Source organism: Podarcis cretensis (assembly GCF_951804945.1).
Source record: "Podarcis cretensis genome assembly, chromosome: 13".
Lineage (NCBI taxonomy): Eukaryota > Metazoa > Chordata > Lepidosauria > Squamata > Lacertidae > Podarcis > Podarcis cretensis.
Genome location: NC_137182.1, coordinates 3,923,151 through 3,947,770, shown reverse-complemented (window position 1 = coordinate 3,947,770; position 24,620 = coordinate 3,923,151). Strand labels below are relative to the sequence as shown.

Here is a 24,620-nt window from a genome sequence, read left to right as displayed (position 1 = left end):
CTCACACATACATACTTTGCTTGATCTCTCCTTGCTTGAGCTCTCAACGCTTCCTGGTTGGCACTTGAATTAAAAACGGAAACTGAAAAGCAGATAAGAGATATGAAAGTTCTGTCCATGGTGTTAGGTCTCTGAAGGCCAAATAAAGTAGGAATGAAGATTTTAGCCAGGGTGTGCATGCCTTTTTTATGTTGTTGTTTTTCAGATTACATTAAGTACATTTGAGAAAACAGCTGTTCCAGCAATATACAATGAACAACTTGACCTGGTATTTTTACAGATTTGTGTCATGCTGGATAATAAAGTTTCATTTGATTATTCTAAAAGCTCACACCATATTTTTTCATGAGTGCATGGTTTCCTGCCACAGTCCAAATAATTACCGTATTCAATAAGTATTTGCCATGTGCTGTAGAAAGAAAATGGATTATGCTTGCCTCTGGCTGCTCCAACGTGTCATGCCAGCTTCTCAGCCAATGCTATGGACCACACTCCGGCATACCAAGAGCCCATGCTGAGACCAGTGGAAGTGGCTTTCGGGGAGTGTGACCGGTGCAGTTGTACTGGGCATGGTCTTCTGAAGCACCGGAGGAGGCTCCACCACTATTGCTCCAATGGGAGGCGGAACAGGGGCACCAGATTTTGGGGCCGCACAGGCTGCCTCTGAAATTTGAGATGCCAAGGTCCGCCACAGAGACCAGTCCCAGTTTTCCAGCATCTGACTATCTCCATTTGTGTTAATAAAAAAAGGCTAAGAGAGCATTGTGGGGGTGGCGGCTCTGGAAGTAGAGGACTAGCCAAGTAGGGAGCAGCCTAGTATAGGACATTTTACGCTTGATATGCTGGTTTTCTTCTGCCTGAGAGTTTTTACAGAGGGAAGTATGCAATAATGTCCTTCTTTACTGGCATTCTGAAATGGTGCAGGCCACTCTACTACCTCAGAGTGTAGACTGGGCCTCATTCACTCATGCCAACAAGCCATCCCTCACCTGATGTTGAACATCTGTTTTGGAATTAATACTTTTCAGTTTTGGGAGCAGTTTAAGAGAAACAGAACAAAAAATAGCATATAGGTTTATTTTCTGAAAAGGCCAAAAGCAGGGCATTTCTGTTTAGATGTTTTAATGCAAGCAGTGGCCTACAAAGAATCAACTTCCTCTTCTCCATCTTCTCTTTAGCACAATGGCTGACAACACAAGTAAACTCACCAAGCATGTGAACAAAACACCTCCAAGGTCTCCTGCAGATTCTGCAAAAGAAAAAGCCGCCAAAAGGTTATCCTGCGACTCAAACAGCTCCCACGACGGGGCCAGCGGGCCAGAGCTAAGTGCTCTTGAAGAGGCTTTCAGAAAATTTGCTATCCACGGGGATACGAGAGCCACGGGGAAAGAGATGCATGGGAAAAACTGGTCCAAGTTGTGTAAGGATTGCCACGTGATTGATAGCAAGAACGTGACTCTCACCGATGTTGACATCGTCTTCAGCAAAATCAAGTAATTTCTCCCTCTGTTTCTTCATCTTACATCCCCCCCCCCAAATATTTGTATTGCTGAGTTTGTTTGTGAGTAATAATAGGTGGAATATGTTGGTTACATATACCCCAATTACATCATAAACATTGTTTTTAAATTCTGTAAAAACGGGGGGAACACCATGCTATCCTCAGATATTGTTGGACTTCAGCTCTCTCCAGCCCCAGCTAGCATGGGCAGTGACCACAGGTGATGGAACTTAGAGTCCAGCAGTATCTGGAGAGCACCAGGTTAGCTCCGCCATGCTTTACAGGTTTAGATTGCACATCTGAGTTTCTTTTTCTATATTAATTAGCATTCACAGGTTACACATTCCAGGCTAAAATACATAGAGTGATAGCCAACAGTCATACTCAAGAGTCGACACATTGAAATTAATGGCCTTAAGAAAATTAAGTATATTTTAATTGACAAAATGTATGTACTGTTTTAATTAATAACATCAAAGCATAGAAACATATTCAATTATTGATTAAAATACCAATGAATTCAGGCATTAACACCAAGTTGGCATAACATTTATTAAAATATAAATAAAATCAGTAGTTTTAAAACAAATGTACAAAGTTAAAATTATTTGTCTGGATAGACTTGTCTTTAAAAATGCTTTTAAGAGGTGCCAAAAATAATTCTCCGAAGTGTAGGTGCTGCTACACTAAAGCATCAGTTCCTTGCAAGCGAGGAACAAGCATTATGTGGCAGTTGTAAAAATGTCAGTTCTGCAGATAGAAGCAGTTGAGCGGGTGCATACAGGGTAAGGCAACCCTTCAAGTCAACTTAAAGGCTTTATATACTTATAGTAATACCTTGAATTTGACTTAGACCTTTTTTAAAATATTAATTTCAACGAGACTAAATATGACTAACCTTGTATATTGGCCATTATTAGCTTCACTTCTGAAAATCTCCCTAATGCTATTTTTATTCTGGGACAATTACTGTGCACTGGATATTTGTGTGAGAAAAACTGTTTTGCAGATTAGATGTATGGTGCCTGGTATGTACACTTCTGAAATGTTTCGGAGTCTAGCTTTTGCTGAATATTGTTACCTTTCTTTAAAAGAAAAGGAGAGATAGCAAGTGCCAGGCTACTTGATGCCCTGCAGAAGGAAGGCAAGGGGAGCCCAACCACTGCCCATCCCTTCTTCTGAATGTGCTACTTGAACACAAGGCCTGGTTACAGTCTGAAGGTGCTTGATGGAGCAACCTAGCTGAAGCTAAGCTAAGCTGAAGCTAAACTAAGCTGAAGCTGACCTAGCTGAAGCTAAGCTAAGCCTGACTTTGGACAGGGCCTCGATGGGAGTAAGTTGGGGGACTGTAGCTTAGCAGAAGAGCAGTTGCTGGGCAGGCAGCTGGTATTGGGTTCAATCCCTGGCATGTTTCCAGGTGGAAGGTGAAAGAACCTCTGAAGAGGCTGCTGCTGCCAGCCAGAGAAGATGGACCAGTGGCAGGGCTTTTTCCCCCCAGCTGGAACTCAGTTCTGGCACCTCTCAAGTGGGCGCCATTGCCATTCTAAGAGAACAAGGGAGGTACTCATAGCAAGTCCCAGCACTGACCAGTCTTCTGACCAGGTGTAAAGCAACTTCCTATAAAGCAGAATGAGATAACAAAATGGACTGTGCTGCCCATGGCTCTGTGCTAGGAATGAGCTTCCTGGATCCCATTTTGCCATTATAATAAGAAATTGGGGGGCAGTAGGTTCTTTGGGTTATGGTTAGGAAATAGTTCCTTGGATTGAAACTTGGCGGTGTAGGAGAGGTGGGTTGAGAATGGTCCATGCCAAACTTGGGTAGGAAATGACTTATTCTGAATGAGCTGAATGCTTGATGAGTGATTCTCGCATTTTGACGGGTGATGTCCATTTCTGCCCATAGAGTTTGCTGAGGTGGACTTAGGAGAAAATGTCTGTGTTTTTACTGGGTCTTTTGGGGAAATGTTTTGTAAAGTCAAAAGGGAACATTTGGTATGTGCTGTTTCCTAGTAGCAGTATAACATATTTGTAGATTTTATTTAAAAGGTACTTTCCCGGCAAATGTTACTCTATGCAGGCAGTAAGAAAATTCTCACACATGCTCAGTATGAACCAGTGTGGTCTCACAACACCATATACTTCTGAAAATGGAAAGCTGAGTCAGATTCCCTCAGAGCTAATGTCTGTATTTCACTTGAGGAAAGCTGAATTAGGGAACTCCTTGCTGCAAGGAAAACACTGTTTCACTTCTGAAACCTTGTCATGGAATTTGTTTCAGGCTCTGTATACCTTTATGTTTTTTCCCTTAGCCTGTTGAAGATGATAATATGATGGAGATCAGGATTGCAATGAGAGGTTTATTAAGATAAATGCTTGCTGCTTATATAAATTATATGCAGTTGTTTGGAATCCTTTATCTAATTACTTAGAAGGCCGGTGTTTTTACTAACTGGTAGTGACACAAACCAACACTGCAGTATTATGTAGAACTACTCTGCCTGGACTTCAGCCCTTCCATAGTTTGGCTTGTAGTTAAATAAGTTTGCAAATACTTACAATGCATTTCAGCAACCTATTAAGTCCAAAGCATGAATCGTATCTGTGCCATAAGCTCAAAAGGAAGACACTCTCTTTTTAAAAGGAAGACACTCTCTTTCTCTCTTTCGCTGATTCTGCACTATGGCAGAGTATTAACCTACTGGACAGGATTTTTGTTTCACAACTAATCACATCCCTGTGTGGGAGAGGTACAGTAAGGAGGAATGTTTTACCTGCGGCTGTCCTCTACTAAAGCAGAGGGCTGGGCTAGAATCACTAGATGGCCATCAAGATCTTTCCCACCGTACCATTATATGTGGATGGTGGTTATTACCAGTTAGGTGCCTGCAGCATGGAAAGAGTGGCTTCACTTGCATAGGCTCAATGCGTTAGTGCAGTGAAGAGACAAATCTGGGACTTGAGTTCAGTCTGCCACTATCAGCCATCCAGCTCCAAGGTGGTACAGAAGCTGGAACTAAACACAGGCCAGGACACCATACCATATCTCCTGAATAATGCATTTTCCTGTAATTTCCCACCATTTTGAAACAAAAACAAAGAATATATATTAACTAGATGTTGAAACTATGAATTCGCGTGAGTCTCCTTCCTCTCCTATTGTAGTTACTCCTTATATGGTGAGAGAATCACATGCTTAAATGCCCCTCCCATGAAAAAAGTGCTGCACATTGAAAACTAGCCTGTCAAGAGGGGGTGGGTGGGTTCTGGCCTAGTCTCTATCCTGACATGCTAGCTTTCTATCTACAGAGCCCTTTTATATGTGGAGAAATATTTAGATATACCTACAGTGTAAAATGGCGCAGCCCAGTAACAGCTGGTGCATATGATTCGCCGAAAAGGTTATTTTTTGCTTTACTCCTGCCCTTCCTCTTGTCATCCAGTGTGTAGTAAATAGTTGGATTATGTTGCCATCCTCCGTTTAACAGATGTCAGCAGCCTGGATTAAGCAGTCTCAAAAAAAGTGTTAAAATAGCCGTCTGTAGCGATCAACAGATTGAGGTCACATATTTTAATATTACACCATTAGTGCCCCATTAACCAACTTCACCCATCAATTGTAAGATAACACAGTACCGTATATGCTTCCATCATTTCCCCTCTCTTAAAGCAACAGAGGTCAATAAAACCTCACTTTGGGTTTTCTGGTTTTACTCTGTGGAAGGAGAAATAGGCAGAATCTGACTGGTTTTTTAAAAAAAAAAGTTGTCAAGGAATAGCAAGGAGAAGTGATACACAGCAGATTACAGGTGATTTGTGATGCTAAATGAGAACACCTGTGCAGGAGAAGAGAGGGCCACCCAAAGGTGTTCTAACCCTATATCCTCAATGCAACCCTGTTACTCAGAAACAAGTGTGTGGACAGTATCAATAAATAGTTGTGTCAGGGTGGAGCTAGGAGTTTCCTGATACTGTTCTTGTTTAAGAGAGACAATAAAGTTCTTGTTTAGCTTCCTCACTGGTGTGTCCTCTAAATCTTCCATGACAGTAAGTCTTCCTTGTTCCCTGATAAATGTGCTTATGATTGCAGACTTCATTGTTATTTTGATTGTGCAAACAATGAATTTGGTACTAGACAGAGAACTAGGCATCCTAAGAAACTCAGCTTTCCTTAAAAATAATGTAAGTTTCTAGTCCCCAAGGTTGCAATGATGAACATTTGACCATATTTGCTGCTCTCAGAAGCAAGGAGATGACTCTGCACATCTGGAGGGCACTGGCTTCAGGGTTTTACGTGGTTCTTTCCATCCCATAACTAGCAAAATGTGATACAAGTATTGCAAAGCAAAATATGTACAGACACAAATGTGTGAAAAACTTCATGCAGGTTGCTGGATTGTATCTAACCAAGCTTTACTCAGAGTAAACCCATTGAAATAATGGAGGTGAATTAATCATGGCTATAAATTTCAATGGGTTTACTCTAAGTAGGACTTGCATAGGATATAATCCTTGACTTTCCTTGACTCAGCCGTGCACTCCTGATAATACACTGAAACTGACCATGTGTGTATTTTATATCCTGATGGGGAGGGAGGAGCCAAAATCTTCTAAGAATAGATATGAGGAACCTATGACATATTGCTTTGGGCATATAAATTTTCCTTTTTATCGGGGTCAGCAACTGTTTGCGGGAATTTGATACTGCAGATATGCCATAAGTCATGTTGCCTGGCTGGCTGTAGTAATCAAATAGCCTCCTGTATAAATACTTTTTTTATTTTCAAAGCCACAGCCATGGTGGATGCCACTGAAAAATAAGGCCATAAAGTTGCTCATTTGATGCCATTCCTTGACAGAAAAAAATCCAAATATTGCTGCACATACTGGCATGTTGCTATGGCCACAGGAGGCCCGAATGACATCATGCCCTGGGTCTCTTGTGAGCATTTATTTAGAAAGATGTCTCCATAGAAACATTTGTTTGTATATGTGTTTTTCTCTGATGTTACCAAGTGTTACATTTTAAATGTGGGTTTCTGTACCAGATTGCGAGCAACATTAATGTTAACATAAAGAGACACTATAAATACACTTAGGTCTTTTCACACCCCAAATTAGATAATTGGGGGGAAGAACCCATCAAAAGAATAAATACTGGGGTTTTTTTGGGGGGGGAGAAGTAGTTGTTGGTTTTCCATGGAGTGCTCCTCTGGCACACTGTGTCTCCACTTGTGAAAATTTCCACCCATGTTGTCAACAACACAAGTTCCAATTGCCAGCTGTTGTAGCCTGGTTCCCACTGTACGGGTCACACGGGTCTCTCATGTGAGAGGCAAGCATGTCTGCATCATGCATGTAGCCACAGCAAATCAAGGAAGCCAGATGTGGCTGTTGTCCCTGACATCTGGGTAGGTGGATTTTAGGCAAGGAAACCTCTTCTGCCCTCCTTCTATCTTGTTGCTTAAAACTTCAAAGGGGTGATCATTTCATACTTACCATTCCTTTAAAACAAGTCCTTTATGAAATTAGTTGTTGGAGGAAAGCTGTGCTGGTTGATTGCTTCCTTATGATCTCTGGAAGCTCTGTAAATGCTTCATCTAATAGGGTGAGCTCTTCTTGTGGCTAAATGACACACACTGTCAGCTCTTGCAAAGATGTGCTAACAATGTTTTTGGTGATCAGTCACCTGGCTTTCAAATCAATTGATCATTAAACAGATAATCAAAATCTTAGTAGAAATGCATTTTTAAGGAAGCATGAGAAGTTGCACTATACCTTTTTAATGTGTTGGGGCTATAGGTTTGTTTTTTGTTTTGTTCTTTTTACTATGTATTTTGAGTTCTCATTTTGTATCTTTATGTTGTAAGCCACCCTGTGATCTTCAGATGAAGGGGGGTATACAAACCTAATAAATAATAATCATATCCCTGAAAGATCTGGTCTGAGATTGGGGGTACTTTTAGAAGCCCAAATGGCCTGAAGGGCATTTCAGTAGCTGCGGTTTTTGCGCCAGATGTGGTTCTTCCTGAGAAAATCGGATCTTGCCATAGTTATACCTTTTTGGCAGGGCCGGTCCGCTTGTGAAGCAAGGTGAGGCAACCGCCTCAGGTGGCAGGAACCTCAGGGCGACAGATCTGGCCTCAGCTTCTGTCATGGTGGCAGTGACAGTTGTGGCGCACTCCCACCCCCATTCCTGATGTTCATCTTTATTTTCCACCTTGTTCCTTATATAGCTCTTAACTCCCCTCTTCTTCCCTGCCACCATTTTGTGGTTTGCCTCAGGTACCAAACTGTCTTGGGCCAGAAAACAGAAGTACCATACTGGCCCGAATATAAGCCACACCCACATATAAGTCACAATTCAAGGGGGGGGGAGAGAAAAAAGAGACAATACCTGAATATAAGCCGCTCCCTTAAAATTGGGTTACAGGCTGAAAATTGCTGCGGTTGGTAGTATTGTAACTCTGAGCCAATTTAAGCCTTTGATCTTGCAAGCCCGCAAAAGTTGCAAAAATTGCAAATTGCTATTCAATTGCTACAATTCCACGGTCACTCACACCTGTAAATGGCAAATGAACAGTCTCAAGATTGCAAATTGGCAATAAAACATTACCACTACACAGTGCGGTGAGATCTTTCAAAAGCTATTAGACAAATCAATGGGTGCGAAGTCTCTCAAAAGCGATTTGCCTGATAGGTAAATGGAACCTGCAGGTTCAGAGGCACCATATCTCTGGGTGGTCACTCTCTAGTTTGTCCCCAGAATCTACTAATCTCCTTTACATCCTGCTTGTTAACTTTCCAAGAGTATCTGGTCAGTGGCTCTTGGAAACAGAATTCTCAAGTATCTGTGTCTTTGATTTGATCCATCAGGAAAGTTCTCATGTTAAGGAATGGCTATTTATAATATTTAATTTTTTTATTTCTGTATTAAAATGGTGCTAAAATACCCAATAACCCTGGCCCACCTTCCAGCTGACCAATTTAAAGCCTATAGCCCTAGTTTTAATCCTGGAGATCCTGGGTGATCGCATTCTGCCTCGATATAGTTGGCACCTGCACAGCATGAGAATTGCTTTTGTGTTCTAACCTTGGGCTATACAGTAAATAGATACATGAGAAGAACGCAGTTCTTCTCTCTCTCTCTCTCTCTCTCTCTCTCGAGAGAGAGAGAGAGAGAGTTTGCCTTTTGTGCCAGATACTAAGTGGACTGTCTTTTATAGGGTCTATATTCTCTCCTGGGCTGTGTCTGGGATACTGATGTATGTTGACCTGAATCCGGGAATGTCTGCGATGCAGCTGTTCATGCTATCCAAAGCTGTTTCATGTGCATATAAATCAGGCCTGGATGATCTGAATACCTGAAAGCAGAAAGCAGGCTGGTCAATTTGTGATTGGTTTTCCCTGCTGAAACCAAGTATATAGAGAACTAGTCCAGTGCCAGTTTTCAAACACATTTGGAGTGCCTGAGCATGGGGATGCCAAGGAAAAATTTCCCCGACTGGCATTTTTGCCAGTTCCAGGAGAGGGTCATTAGCAACCAAGGCTGCAGTCAGCCCCAAATTTTGTTGCTGGAAAACAAACTGCCTGGACTTCCACATGTGATGACAGCAGGTTCTGATGCTGTGGTCCAGCAAAGGAAGTGCAACATAAAGAAGCGTATAAATACAAAATTTATAGGAGAATTAATAAAAAGAAGCTAGCCAACCTTCACCCAGTGTACTGAATCCTTTGCTAAAAGGCTGGCTGTGCCCTGGAATGGGTAGGCTTCCCTCACTTTTTTGATAAATTTTCTTCCACACTATTTTGTGGATGATTCTGAAGAACTGCACTCATTTTGGGAGATCCGTTTGTTGGCTCACAACATTAGTTCTTGGACAGAAAGGGTCACAAGGGCCATTCTAGTCCAACACAGGAACCATTTGTCCAACATGGGGTTCAAACCCGCGACCCTGAAAATAAGAGTCATGACAGAGCTATGTGCTCGTAGTCACTCTACTGTGACAAGTATAATTGGGGTGGGACTTTTTAATCTTTTGCTTTTAGTTTGCAGGCGACAAAGATGTGTGTGTGGACAAGCTGGCTAGTTAAAAAAACAACAACACCTTGTATGTTACCAACTTTGGGGGACTAATTTGTGAGGCTTCCAAAGAGCTTTGCTCAGAATATCATGGGTGTTGCACATTATACTGGTTTTTTTGTATCAGTAATGGCCAGTTTTATTTATTTGCACTGCTGTCGTTATTATGTGGTAAAGTGAGGTGAATTGGATTGTGACGTGGTTCTTATTTTGCAGCATATTTCAGTGGGGGGTAAGGGAGCATGAGTTGTTCAAACCAGCACATCAAAATTGCTTCTACTCGTGTAACATTTGCTCAGCAAATGTGATGCTGTGTTGTGGATACAGGTTGACCTGAAGGCTGCTTTCAACTGCAGAGAGAGTATCCATCAATCATGATGCTAGGCTGCAACAGCCACACGCCAGGCAAACAGAAATCCTGAGAGTAGAGTTACGGCGCAAGAATGGAAACATTGGCTTGTTAAATGCTAACCAAGCAACAGATGAACTGATCACTTGGAGGTGCTTGTGACATGATTAAAAGAGGTAGCAAGGGATTTGGGCCAAAAGAGTGCAGTGCAACTTATTAATTGCATCTTGTTACAGAATGGACTGCCATCAAAAAACAGTCTTTGCATGCTTTGACAGAGACGATAATTGGTGTGAAATTTATGTACTATATATAGATAAAGGGAGACTTGTATTGCTAAAGGAGCCGAAATGGATGTTACATGAAACCATTCCTCTTTTGAGTTTTCACGTTGACTTCAATGATGTGGTTAATATCTAGGATTTTATTTTGTTTTTAACTCCGGAAGGGGTAGGAAATGCAAGCATGCACCTCTTGCCATTTTTCATCTCTTGGTATTTTACTTATCCCATTTGAAAGTTGTAGTGATGTGGGAATGAGATTTTAACTTCTAAAACCATGTACGTAGCACAGAAACTTAGTTTTATGCACTAAGGCCTATTCTGAGAAAGTAGAATAGTAAATAGGACACCTCTAAAATATTGTCCTGTTGGGACGCGGGTGGCGCTGTGGGTAAAACCTCAGTGCCTAGGACTTGCCGATCATATGGTTGGCGGTTCGAATCCCCGCAGCGGGGTGAGCTCCCGTCTTTCGGTCCCAGCTCCTGCCCACCTAGCAGTTCGAAAGCACCCCTAAGTGCAAGTAGATAAATAGGTACCCTTTCTAGCAGGAAGGTAAACGGCGTTCTGTGTGCTGCGCTGGCTCGCCAGAGCAGCTTCGTCACGCTAGCCACGTGACCCGGAAGTGTCTCCGGACAGCGCTGGCCCCTGGCCTCTTAAGTGAGATGGGCGCACAACCCCAGAGTCTGTCAAGACTGGCCCGTACGGGCAGGGGTACCTTAAAATATTGTCCTATTTTTGCCATTTCTGCTTGTTGGGCAATTTTGTGAAATCCAGGTCCTCATATGTAAGAGATGCAGAAGTAGCACATAGATCAGATCGTAATCCCCTGTTGCTCTCTTCTTTCTGCTGGGTGCTGGTTTGCATAGGCAGTAATTGTGCCTGGGGTCCACCATTGGCCAGACTGACCAGGTTTGCTGGCAATCCAATGACAGTTGGAGGTCCACAGATGGGCCACCCCTACCCTAGAGCCCCATTTCAAGACCCTCTGGAGACCAGGGTGTGGGGGGTCTTCACTCATTTTCAAATACAGTATCCTACTTCCCTGACCTCCAGCTGTGGACACCAGTGAATGCTGGAAGCTCTCTTTGTTTTTGTCTCTGTTTGGACTTCCCAAAGAATAACTATGTGGGGTTGGGTGAGGTGAAGCTCACAAGGACATGATTTTTTATTTTTTTAAAGAGCTCTTTAATTATAATCATGTTTCCTGCAAAACACTCCCCTGCAGAACAACTGTAGAAAAATCACCATAGCGACCAGTGCCGAGGTGAATTATAGCATCTGTTTACATTTTTAGGTTGCTAAACAGGAGATTAATATAGGAAGTGAAGGAAGCATGGCTGAACTTTTCCTCAGTGGGAAAATGAAGAGGCTGAATACAACAATGGCAGAAACTGAATTTAGCCAGGACACCTGAGTTAGTTTAACTTCCCTGTTTCCATCACAGCATTTGCCTGGAAACAGAAGCTTGAGGATCTGAATAACAACACCATTGCCTAACTTTTTATGGGCAAGGTGATTTTCACACTACAATGCACTGGTAATATTTGAGGGCTTGTTCATATTATTAATGGTGTTGGTTTTTTTTAAAAAAAACCCAACAAAAACTATGTTGTAGTTGAATATTGTTTTTCTCTAGAGAAACCATTTGGTTTGTAAAAAAATGTTGTTTCACATTCTCTACTTCCCTGAGGGACAGGAAGTTTCAGTGAAGCTGTTTTAGAGGCTCAAGTTCCTTGTGAGGACTTTGTTCTGGGACATGTGCTGCCTTTTGTTATAAACTACTTATTTACAAAATGTGTGAGTCTCTCACATGGGCAACTACAAGTTTCAGAGCAACACCAGCTTGCTACCCTAATGTTTCTAGAAGTGGTTTTTGCCCGCCACAGGTCTCTTGGCACCTTTAATAAACAAGCTTTACTGTCACATTATTTTTGTTTGTTCCTGCCTCGGGGGATGGAGTCAATTAATAATTTACTTTATTGCAGGAACAAATGACAGGAAAGATGCCAGTTTGATCTGAACAACCCTTTATGTATGTGCTTTATGTGTTTTTATCTTATGCTGGTCTATCATAATTGAGAGAATGAGTATTTGTACGCCCAACTTCTACAGTTGCCCTATTCATAGAATCATAGAATCATAGTCATAGAGTTGGAAGAGACCACAAGGGCCATCGAGTCCAACCCCCTGCCAAGCAGGAAACACCATCAGAGCACTCCTGACATATGGTTGTCAAGCCTCTGCTTAAAGACCTCCAAAAAAGGAGACTCCACCACACTCCTTGGCAGCAAATTCCACGGTCGAACAGCTCTTACTGTCAGGAAGTTCTTCCTAATGTTTAGGTGGAATCTTCTTTCTTGTAGTTTGGAGCCATTGCTCCATGTCCGCTTCTCTGGAGCAGCAGAAAACAATATTTCTCCCTCCTCTATGTGACATCCTTTTATATATTTGAACATGGCTATCATATCACCCCTTAACCTCCTCTTCTCCAGGCTAAACATGCCCAGCTCCCTCAGCCGTTCCTCATAAGGCATCGTTTCCAGGCCTTTGACCATTTTGGTTGCCCTCCTCTGGACACGTTCCAGTTTGTCAGTGTCCTTCTTGAACTGTGGTGCCCAGAACTGGACACAGTACTCCAGGTGAGGTCTGACCAGAGCAGAATACAGTGGCACTATTACTTCCCTTGATCTAGATGCTATACTCCTATTGATGCAGCCCAGAATTAATGCAGAATTGATGCAGCCCAGAATTGCATTGGCTTTTTTAGCTGCCGCGTCACACTATTGACTATTTAGCATGTGCTACTTATGGATGTAGGTGCTTTTGACAGAATGTCTCCTGATACGATGGGGCAACTCTTAGGTGCAAGATTAGCTGCAGCTCTCTAATTGCCACACTTTTACCTTATGCTGACCTATGGCCATAATAAAGATTCCTCCTCCTCCTCCTCCTCCTCTTCTTTCTTCTTCTTCACCTTTTTTTAATGCTTCCCCAATTCAAAGCACACATGCATGTGTCCATACACCCTTCATGTAGAAATTTAATAGACCAGGTAGAAGCATTATTGTAATCCTCAATATGCTAGGTTGTACATAAGAAAGGTTTTCATGCTGTGTTCTCTCCCCAGCTTCCCGCCAGTCTGAAGTGCACAGCCAGAATTTTGATCCCTCCTTCAGCACAATTTGTAGAATGGCTCTTAAAATTTCCAGGTCCCTGCATTGCGACATTGGCAACTAACTCTCTCATCTAGGCCTGCTAGAATACTGTGGGTCTGGTTCACTGCACTTCATTTTTAATATTCTGGGTGTTATAATTTCACTGGCCTGATAGATGTTCCTGTCCTGTAGGTTCGTCCCACTGTTATGGCTCCACTATTTTTAGAAGATGTCTGAGGCTTCTCTTGGTTTTTCTTGCTATTCAGAATGGATGAGTACTTGTCTTCTAGTTGTTTGCAGATTCTTCCTAGGCCCCAGCTCGAGATTAGGATGTAGCTGGCCTGGTTTATGCTAGGTTCTTTCTGGGCTCACTTAATAATGCTGCTCTCTTTAATTAACAACAAAGCCATACCAGCTATGGTACCCTGCAGAAGTTACTTGGCATCCCCACTCCAAAACAAAAACCATCCAGGCATTCATATATTTAGAAAGTCTTTAATTAATGTTCATTTTCCTTTCCTCCTTACTGGACGTGTCTTTAACTGCTGCTCACTATGTCAAATGAGGAAAGGTTTTATAAGCTGGAAAAGATTCCAGTTCTTCTTTTATTCTTTTCTAGGCTCTCAGTGTGCCAATGATATCTGACATATTTATAGGTTAGCAATGTTTGTGGATTCTGGAGCACTTTGCTGTTTCACAGAGGAAACAGCCCTATGTGTGCTGTCATCAGGGTATTATATCTCATGGCTCCCTGAATATGTACCTCTCCAATAAATGTGTTTACAAATACACCGAGGGTTTTTGGAAACAAATATTATATTTTAGGTGTACACATAAAGCATTTCATAGAATCATAGAATCATAGAGTTGGAAGAGACCACAAGGGCCATCGAGTCCAACCCCCTGCCAAGCAGGAAACACCATCAGAGCACTCCTGACATATGGTTGTCAAGCCTCTGCTTAAAGACCTCCAAAGAAGGAGACTCCACCACACTCCTTGGCAGCAAATTCCACTGTCGAACAGCTCTTACTGTCAGGAAGTTCTTCCTAATGTTTAGGTGGAATCTTCTTTCTTGTAGTTTGGATCCATTGCTCCGTGTCCGCTTCTCTGGAGCAGCAGAAAACAACCTTTCTCCCTCCTCTATGTGACATCCTTTTATATATTTGAACATGGCTATCATATCAGCCCTTAACCTCCTCTACTCCAGGCTAAACATGCCCAGCTCCCTTAGCCGTTCCTCATAAGGCATCGTTTCCAGGGCTTTGACCATTTTGGTTGCCCTCCTCTGGACACGTTCCAGTTTGTCAGTGTCCTTCTTGAACTGTGGTGCCCAGAACTGGACACAGTACTCCAGGTGAGGTCTGATCAGAGCAGAATACAGTGGCACTATTACTTCCCTTGATCTAGATGCTATTTAGGATATGTACACCTTAAAAAAATGTGATGTGCAAATCAGCTCTTATCTGCAAGATTGATGGAGAGGCTCAGGAAAAAATAGTGGGTCTGGCTCAAGAATCAACATCTTTAACTCGAAGGGCATGTTGGAACTGTTAGCGTGATGAGTACAAGAGGTTCAAGCAGGTTCCTTGGAACGCTCACATTTGACATTTATGACCAAGAGCTCCCCAGGTTTTACAGAAATGAACTGCCCCCACTGTTGGAGGCAGTATGCCTCTGAACTGCAAGGGAGGAGGGCGCTGGGCCACTCAGGATTTGCTGACATCTGGTTACCGCTGTGAGAACTGCCCTGTGATTGGATCAAGGGCGGTATAGAAATTAATTAATTGAATTAATTAAATGCTGGACTAGATGGGCCTTTGGCCTGGTCTAGCATGCTCTTTTCTTCTGGACTCAAAATTTTATATTTATTTCAGAGATTTATATCCCACCCCAGGCAGCTCCTACAACATGGTAAAACAACGGAAACTTAAATAGAAATGGAAAACAGGACAAAACCCATGTGTGTTTGTAAACACCCCTGGTTTGAAATTTTCTGCTGCTCCACAGAATAATGTGCCTTTTGCTCAGCTGAAACGAGTGCCAGCTTGTCCCATTTATGGAGGCTATCAGCTTGTCTAGGTAGACATCTAGCATAGCAGTAAAGTGCTGTTCCTTGCAGTGATTTGTGGTACCAGCCAAACGTTCATTTTTTTATTCTGATACACTCAGCTGTAAGGATTATAGGCTTATTAAATTAAGGAAATCAGTACATGAATTGTTTTTTTAGTCAATGGCAGCCTTTTTCTTATTCGTTCATATTTAATATCAATAGAACTCCTAATTTAATGTCCCACAAGATAATGCCTCTCTTACATATATAATAATAATAATAATAATAATAATAATAATAATATAAATAAATAAATGGAAAGATTAAAATGATGAGTGAGTGGCCTTGTAACAGGACAGCAGGTCATTGTGCTGTTGTTAATCCTGTTCAATTGCTGACTTGCTCTGTGCTTAACAATAGTGGGAAACTATGTTGTTTAAAGAAATGCTGCGTTGTTTGGATGTAAACACAAGAGGCCCACAGGGCAGTGCATATGAGGCATGGCTTGGACGCTCTCAGCAATCCCTCCACTGGCCTGAGAAATGGCTTCACAGCAGGAAGACGGGCTGACTGCCACTTGGATGGTAGCTGCCATCATCAGTTCATGTGCTGTTGCATATCTTACAAAGGGATGTGACAGAGAAATGTGAAGGGGAAAGGGTGCGGTGGGGGTGAGTTAAGAGGGTCAGGAATGAACTTCAGTAGCAGCTTTCCCCCCACTTCCTTCCTCTCAAGGGGTACAGATAGCCAATGGCCTATAACAAGCCAGTAGTGAGCCACAAAATTCCCAGTTAGGAACAACCTATTTAGATATAAAAACTTTATCAAATAATCGTTATGCTAACAACAACAATAACATGACTGAAGACTCTGAAATAAGATGTACACACCTGCAAATTCCACCATGATTTGAGTGTTTTCAGTACTAGAGTACCTGAGAGCAAACCGTTCATCTGAGAAAGTGATTTCAAAAATGGAGAAAGTATGGATAATTTAAGAGTATACAAACCAAAATATGAGCGCAAACCTGAGCAGGTGAGCTCAAGATGTTGGACATATTATTTCCATAGAAGTCTGAGAGAAACTCTGGAAGCAGTTCTCATTTAAATGCAAGCGTAACAGAAAATTGCTTTAAGGTAATGTTGAGATGGTACCTAATTCTAGCAATGACCAATAGAAGAAATAGTAACTATCCAAAAACATGTTGGGAAAGAAGCAGGAGGCTAATATTATACAGTGGTGCCTCGCAAGACGAAAAGAATCCGTTCCGCGAGTCTCTTCGTCTTGCGGTTTTTTCGTCTTGCGAAGCAAGCCCATTAGCGGCTTAGTGCTATTAGCGGCTTAGCGGATCAGCTGATAAGCGGCTTAGCGGATCTGCTGATAAGCGGATCAGCTGTTAAGCGGCTTAGTGGATCAGCGGATCAGCTGATAAGCGGCTTAGTGGATCAGCTGTTTAGCGGCTTAGCGGATCAGCTGTTTAGCGGCTTAGCGGATCAGCTGTTTAGCGGCTTAGCGGCTTAGCAGATCAGCTGTTAAGCGGCTTAGCGGATCAACTGTTAAGCGGCTTAGCAGCTTAGCGGATCAGCTGATAAGCGGCTTAGCGGCTTAGAAAAAGGGGGGGAGGGAAAAAAAACCCGCAGGAACTCGCAAGACATTTTCGTCTTGCGAAGCAACCCATAGGAAATTCGTTTTGCGAAGCACCTCCAAAACGGAAAACCCTTTCGTCTAGCGAGTTTTCCGTCTTGCGAGGCATTCGTCTTGCGGGGCACCACTGTATGTGGTGGAAATACTGTAGAATGCAGAAATATCTAACAGAAGTGGGGAGAGCGCAGACTTGCAGACTTCCCGTAACGATCTGCCGTTGGCCACTGGAGAGCAGGCCCCTGTTCAACTGGATGGGCCTTTGGGCTGATTCTTCAGGGCAGTTCTTAGTCTTGTATGTTCCCAATGCATGTGTTTTGGATAGAAGAGCGTGTTCCACCTCCCCATGCACTTCCAGAATGGTTGGTTAATTAGGATGGGGAGCCTGTGGCTGGAATACATTTCCTAACATCCCTGACCGTGCTGGCTGGAAGTTGCAGTCAAGCAACATCTGGAGGGCCACATCTGGAGGGCCATTCCTGGCTTGAGCGCTTAGTGGCACAATGCAACAGAAACAGGCAATATCCATCTACAATGCACAGTCTGAGCCAGCCGTCTGAGGCATCTCTAGACTTCTTGCTGGAGCCCCTTTCGTCCTCCGTTGGGCTCCCTCTGCTGGCAGGGCCCACCTGACACCCGAGCCCCACTGGGGCCCTCGCAAGAGCAGGAAGCCCCACCTCCCCGCAAAAAACCCTGTGTTGCTGCCCAGTCCTGCCCTGTGAACGGCTGCTGCCCTCAGCCAGGGCTTGCTTGGAAACCTCTAGTCCTGTGAAAAATAAACTGGGCTTATTTACTTCTGAGTTTAAAAATAAAAATAAACCTTGCCCTCTTCTTTAAGCCTCTTCCCTCCGTTCTCCCCTTCTGCATGTTTGTGTTTGTTTGTGTCTCCTTTCTCCCTTCTATAGTTTTGTTCTGTAAAATTTTATCCATTCTTTCTAGTTTGGCTTGGTTTATAAAAGAAAATAAACCATCAAATAACTGGTGTTCTGGGATACACACACACACATTCAACTAAAACTCGATAGTGAATTATATTTAAATATCTAAAAGCATGACACAGAATTGGCTTCTTGTTTAGTAATGTAATTAAAGTTTTAGGGAACATCCTCTTACATTAACTTTGATATCTGTGCTACTAATTACTTCTGCAGCTTTAATTTTAGAGAAAATGTGTTAATTTAAAATGATCTCTATTATAAAATTACAGTTGTAGTAATATGCTAAAGGTAATTTAAAACATTATCAGTTTTAGACTCCTAAATATTAGCAGCTACCAAGATATTACCCCGTTCTACATAGCTCCATCCTTATTTCAGACTTGTAATATATTGGTATATCGCAATGTTTAGCAGGTGATATACAGCGGTACCTCGGGTTACAGATGCTTCAAGTTACAGACGCTTCAGGTTACAGACTCCGCTAACCCAGAAATAGTACCTCGGGTTAAGAACTTTGCTTCAGGATAAGAACAGAAATCGTGCGGCGGCAGCGCAGCAGCAGCGGGAGGCCCCATTAGCTAAAGTGGTGCTTCAGGTTAAGAACAATTTCAGGTTAAGAACGGACCTCCGGAACGAATTAAGTACTTAACCCGAGGTACCACTGTATCACGATGTTGAAAACCAGACGTTGCTCAGCCCTAGCATGAAATACGAGTTTGTGCATTTTGGCAGATGTTTACTAATAAACAGCTGTGGTGCCTTAATAGCAGCAAATGCGTTGCAAGTGAATGTCAAGGTCTCCCCCCCCCCATGTCATCTCCCCCCCTCCTCCTTCATTCCTTTCATGTTCCTCCAGCAAATTATTTCTCTCTCATCCTCTTCTTCTTTTTTAAACACCAAACAATGTGGCTTCTGAGGGGCAAAAGCCTTGAAGTTTATTGAAGCTCTAAACATTTTCTCCCCATGGGAACCAATCTGACTTCTTTGTCCTTTGATCCCAGACAATTATTTACACAAATTGCCACAGAGTTGGACACGATCTGTTTGTGTATAAACTGGGCCTTTAACGTTATATTTATGAGCGAAATGAAGTTTCTCATGAACTGAACTACTTGAGGTGAGAGAGTCACAGGATGCTCCGCAACCTCCACCCCCCTCTTTGCATGCAGAAAATGTCCGGGAGATTTCTGGGCTGCACCTTTTCCCCTGGTGCATTAGTCTTCTATGTGCAGATATGCAGTCTGAAGTGATGCAGACCAGGAAAAGCTGTATCACACAATTGCATGTTCTTGGATAAATGGTCCTCAGTCTGTCAGCACTACAAACAAGACAGATTGAGGACCACAAAATTTAAGTTCCCATCACTCCTCAAGGTCCAGTGCCCCGGCTAATTAGTTTGTGGCCCACTTAGCATGTAACATTAAGCCAAACCATGGCTTAGCTGCAGGTAGCAAGGTGACATGACAACCAGGGGCAAATTGAATTTGTCAGTTTTTTTACAAGTCCCCACATGTTCATGCATCACCATAGTTTGGCTTAGTGTTCTGTGCAAATCAAGCCGATATGTGTTTGAATGTGTTATACAGGGAGGAGGGAAATGAGGAAATAGGGTGCAGTTGGAATGAGGTAAGATCATGAAAACTGAGCTGTATTCAAGGTGCATGATATATCTGCCTGCTCTTCTATCCTACCTTGTCTGTAAAAAGCATACCTGCTGTATGTTACAATAACCAGACTAATTGTCCCTGGAAGATAATCAGTCTCACTGCAGAACTGCTCAGTAACAAGGATGGAGTAACTTCTTCTTCTCTGGCGAACACTCATAGCCCAGTAAGGTTGTCTTCTATGAACACGGTTTTAACAGTGTGTCCATAAGTGACTATGGAGGCCAATTCTGGATCCACACGTCCTTCCACAGTGGGGACACAGGTTTCCGGGCAGGAGTTTGATCGGGGTGAGGGTTTGCCAAACGTGACTTCCTTTTAGCATGTTTCTCCCTTTCGTCCTGAGCTCGAGCGTCTTCAAAGCCCATGATACCTTTGGTAAAGGCTGTAACAAGGGGGTTTAACAAGAATGGAGTAATAAGGGGGAAACCACTGAGCCTCTTGGCCCTGCTGATCAGAAGGTCGGCGGTTCAAATCTGTGCAACGGCGTGAGCTCCTGTTGCTCTGTCCCAGCTCCTGCCAACTTGGCAGTTCGAAAGCACACCAGTGCGAGTAGATATATAGGCACCACTGTGGCAGGAAGGTGAACAGCGTTTCTGTGCACACTGGCTTCTGTCACGGTGTTCCGTTGTGCCAGAAGTGGTTTAGACATGCTGGCCACACGACCCAGAAAGCTGTCTGTGGACAAACGCCTGCTCCCTTCGCCTGAAGCAGGATGAGTGCTGCACCCCATAGTTGCCTTTGACTGGACTTAACTTCTTCTTTTTTTACCTTTAACAAGGATGGCTTTACAATCTGATTCTTGGAGCAGTGGTGTGGAGTCACTAATCCAGGTCATTCTGTTCATTTTTCACTCTCATGTGCAAAATAGTAAGTCGATAAAGCAGCAGAAAAGTATTGAAAACAGCAGCTGTTGATGCTTTTTGGTTTGGAGAATTTTTTCTGCTTTGTGTTTACTTTTGGGGATGTTTCTGTGGTCTGTTTATATCACAGTTCTTTGTTGCTTGGAGTGACAACACATTCCATACTAGTTGGAGTGCTTTGCTTGGTTATTCTAAATTGGCCTTTCTTGGTTAGAGGTTAATATTCCAGATAGATTCCTTCCAGCACTGTTTCTGTTGAACATGCTGGTGCGTCCACAGGGCCCCTTTAATTTAAGACAACAGCAGTTTGCAGGCTTTTATAGGAGGTGGGACAAACTGCCAGCTAGCTTCCTTTTTCTTTTCTTTTCTGCCACAACAATGTGATTTACCAACCAAACAGCTTTGGCTGGGGGGGGGTGCAGCTTTGAGGGTGACTCCCTTAACGCCAGCTTCTGTTTTCTTCTCTTACATATTTGGAACCTGAATACTTGTTCAGCTTGATTGGCAGACAAAATACAGATGTCGTTTCCTGGCTCTGTCGTTTGCCTTTGCAGGCAAAGAAAGAGCAGTTGTGAGAGCAGTTGCAACCAAGCCAGTTTCATAAGTTACAAAGAAATGCAGCCCTTAGATTCTATTACAGTAGCCTGTTCACCTCTTTGCTGCAAGATGGTTGAAAAACTTCAGCTGGTGCAAAATTCATCGACCAGGTTGCTTACTGGGACAAGATGGTTTGAGCATATAGCACCAATTCTGGCCCAGCTCCACTGGCTGCCATTCAAAGTGCTGGCTTTGACTTATGAAAGGCTTAAAACCTCAAGGACTGCCTCTCTCCATAAGAAGAAATCTGGACCCTGTGATCCTAATCTGAGGCCCTTCTTTGTGTGCTCTCCCCAAGGAGGCACTCCTGGCATCTTCATTAGGCGCCAGGCAAAAACTTTCCTTCATAACGAGGCCTTTAGCTGATTAACATTCTATGACTTTTTAAATGTGTTTGTGGGCGAGGGTTATTGGTTTGTTTGTTTGTTTGTTTGTTTGTTTTTGTTATGTTACGTATTTTGTGTTTTTGTTTTGTAGTTCACCCTGCAATCTTCAAATGAAGGGCAGTATATAAATGAATAGGGGACACGGGTGGCACTGTGGGTTAAACCACAGAGCCTAGGGCTTGCCGATCAGAAGGTTGGCGGTTCGAATCCCCGCGACAGGGGGAGCTCCCGTTCCTCGGTCCCTGCTCCTGCCAACCTAGCAGTTCGAAAGCACGTCAAAGTGCAAGAAGATCAATAGGGACCGCTTGGCAGGAAGGTAAACGGTGTTTCCGCGCACTGCTCTGGTTTGCCAGAAGCAGCTTAGTCATGCTGGCCACATGACCCGGAAGCTGTACGCCGGCTCCCTCGGCCAGTAAAGCGAGATGAGCCCCGCAACCCCAGAGTCGGTCATGACTGGACCTAATGGTCAGGGGTCCCTTTACCTTTACCTTTATATAAATGAATAAATAATAGAGAGATCATGGTTGATTTGCCATCTGACCCTCACTGGTGCAGTGAACACACAGAGAGTGATAGGAGCAACATTCTTGTTTTGTTAATATTTTATTTGCCATTTAGGATGTGTAATATTTTACTCCCCAGCACTGGAAACCTCTTCTGTTTAAAGGCAGCTTTTCTGGCCCTCTTAGCCATGGGGGGATACAATTGCCTACAAAAGCTTCAGGCCGCTCATTCATCCTAATTGACTTCATTTAGCACTGAAATTGGTCATGGTGACTTCTGGCATTGGCTCTGGGTTGTTTGGGATGAGAATTATGTGGAGGTTTCTATACCTACAAAGCAGGTACAGTTATCTAGCACAATTGGCTTCCCTTGTTGACCCATATAGACTTTGCCGTTTTCCCAGAGGCCAGGCATTTCCTATTATTACAGTTGACATCTCAACACAGTTGAGAAAGGTGCTGCTGTTTGAGTGCAGGAGGTGGGGTGTGCCTTTTTAGACTGTTTTATTACTTTAATTTCTAACCTGGAAGAAATAAAATAAATATTTAAACTAATATAAAAATCAGCTGATGAAAACAGATTCTGAAAGCAATGCCTAAATTGATTCAGCATCATAAAGAAGACCAAAAAGTAATCTATCAAAAGCCCAGCGGAATAAAAAAATGTAACCCTCTACCTAAAAATATTCAAGGATGATATTCAGTAGGTATCCTTAGGAAGAGAGTTCCAATGGGAGGGAGGGGGCCATAGCTGAAAAGGCCCTGTTCACAGTGCTTTCCAAGCTGACATCTTTGAAGTCATAGATTTTTCTCTTCCCTGGAATAGATTTATGTAGTCTATGCATCTGAAGCCATCAAGCATCCCAAACTATTTTACCACTACAAACTACCCTGTTAGCAGCCATTACCATACACAGGGAATGACTGAATTGGAAGGAAGCCTGGTGGCAACCTAGTCCAGCACCCTGCAAACAGATAAAGAATATTTCTTTTTAGCCAATTAAGAGAGAGAATTAACAGGGTTAACTAATATGCCAGTGTCAGCACAATGTCATACATGGATGTATCATAATGCAGACAGACACATTATTTGGTGCAGAGGATGATATTTTATATGCTAAGCAGCATATTCCATAACCTCTAAACCTTTTTATGTGACTGTTGAATATATAGATTTTCCCCCCTTAAAATGACAATTTTCCCCCAGGGGAAAGGGGGGGGGATCTATCTTCCCCACAGCTTCAAAATTTCCCAGTTTTATTTCTCTTATTTACACAGCTTTATTCATTTTGTCCTGTTGTGGTGCTTTTCATCTTGATTTTCATTTTCTGGTCAGAACTACTGACCATTATCGCTGAGTTTATATCCTCAAAGCTTGGTTTAGACTTTCTTTACACCATAATTGTTTTTTCTCCTGTGTTTCCTTTTCTTCTTCACAATGTGGTGCATTTCTTAAATGGCTTATATTTGAATTTTGTGTTTCTGACTGGCTCTCTAGTTCCATTCATTATTTTAAAGGAAAAAGCACAGCCAAATGCTCTCCCCCTTTTTGTTTTGTTTTGAAAAGCAGTCTACATGTGATCTAGCATTTCCAGGCTGGAGCCATTCTCGCTGTCATACTAGTTCTTGTTCCTTCTGCTGCAAAACTATACAGTGTGTTTTTCTGAATACTTAAACCTGCATTTTAGGAAAACATAATATTGAGAGATAAAAATACTTTGATGAAAATGGTGTGATCTTCTCCTCCTCCTCCTCCTCCTCCTCCTCTTCCTCCTCCTCCTCCTCCTCCTCCTCCTTCTTCTTCCCTCCTCCTCCTCTTTCTTCTTCTCTCTCTCCTCTCTCTCTCTCTCATTTGTACAAATCACACAGAATAGCCTGAATTTAAAAGCATTAGCAGGAGACCTCAGTACTGAACTGCCAGGGTCTTTGCAAAGCTCTGTTCAGCTATAGCATTAAACCTCGCTTGGATGTATTTTTCTTAACCTGGTTGCTCTGCAGACGATCCAGTTTTCATTCATCTTTTCTACTTCCAAGCAAGTCACCAGATGTTCTTCCACCCAGTTTTAGCCAAGGTTATGTCCAATAACTCCTTAATTCAGACAGCGTGGTTTAATGAACTGGAATTAGCATCTTCCCTGGATGAATAGCCCACTTACAACCTAAGTTCTCCAAACACCTGGGTGTTGTTATGTGATATAACATTCAGTCCAGTTTGAGTAAAATAGGTAAAGGTAAAGGTACCCCTGCCCGTCTTGACAGACTCTAGGGTTGTCCACTCATCTCACTTAAGAGGCTGGGGGTCAGCGCTGTCCGAAGACACTTCCGAGTCACGTGGCCACCGTGACGAAGCTGCTCTGGTGAGCCGGCACCAGAGCAGCACACGGAAACGCCGTTTACCTTCCCGCTAGTAAGCGGTCCCTATTTATCTACTTGCACCCGGGGGTGCTTTCGAACTGCTAGGTTGGCAGGCGCTGGGACCGAGCAACGGGAGCGCACCCCGCTGCAGGGATTCGAACCGCCGACCATGCGATTGGCAAGTCCTAGGCGCTGAGGTTTTACCCACAGCGCCACCCGCGTCCTTGAGTAAAATAAATTGCCCTAAATTAGAG

The 24,620-nt window shown here is 43.0% G+C and overlaps 1 protein-coding gene across 1 annotated transcript in view; it reads left to right on the top strand.

The window, feature by feature from the left end:
- Positions 1-236: 236 nt before the first annotated feature.
- TPPP (tubulin polymerization promoting protein) overlaps positions 237-24,620 on the top strand; it is a 34,806-nt gene continuing 10,422 nt past the window's right edge. The window contains exons 1-2 of the mRNA XM_079950094.1: positions 237-268; positions 1,179-1,493. Coding sequence (XP_079806220.1) covers positions 252-268; positions 1,179-1,493 — 332 coding nt within the window. The 5' untranslated portion in view covers positions 237-251. The remainder of the gene's footprint in view (positions 269-1,178; positions 1,494-24,620) is intronic.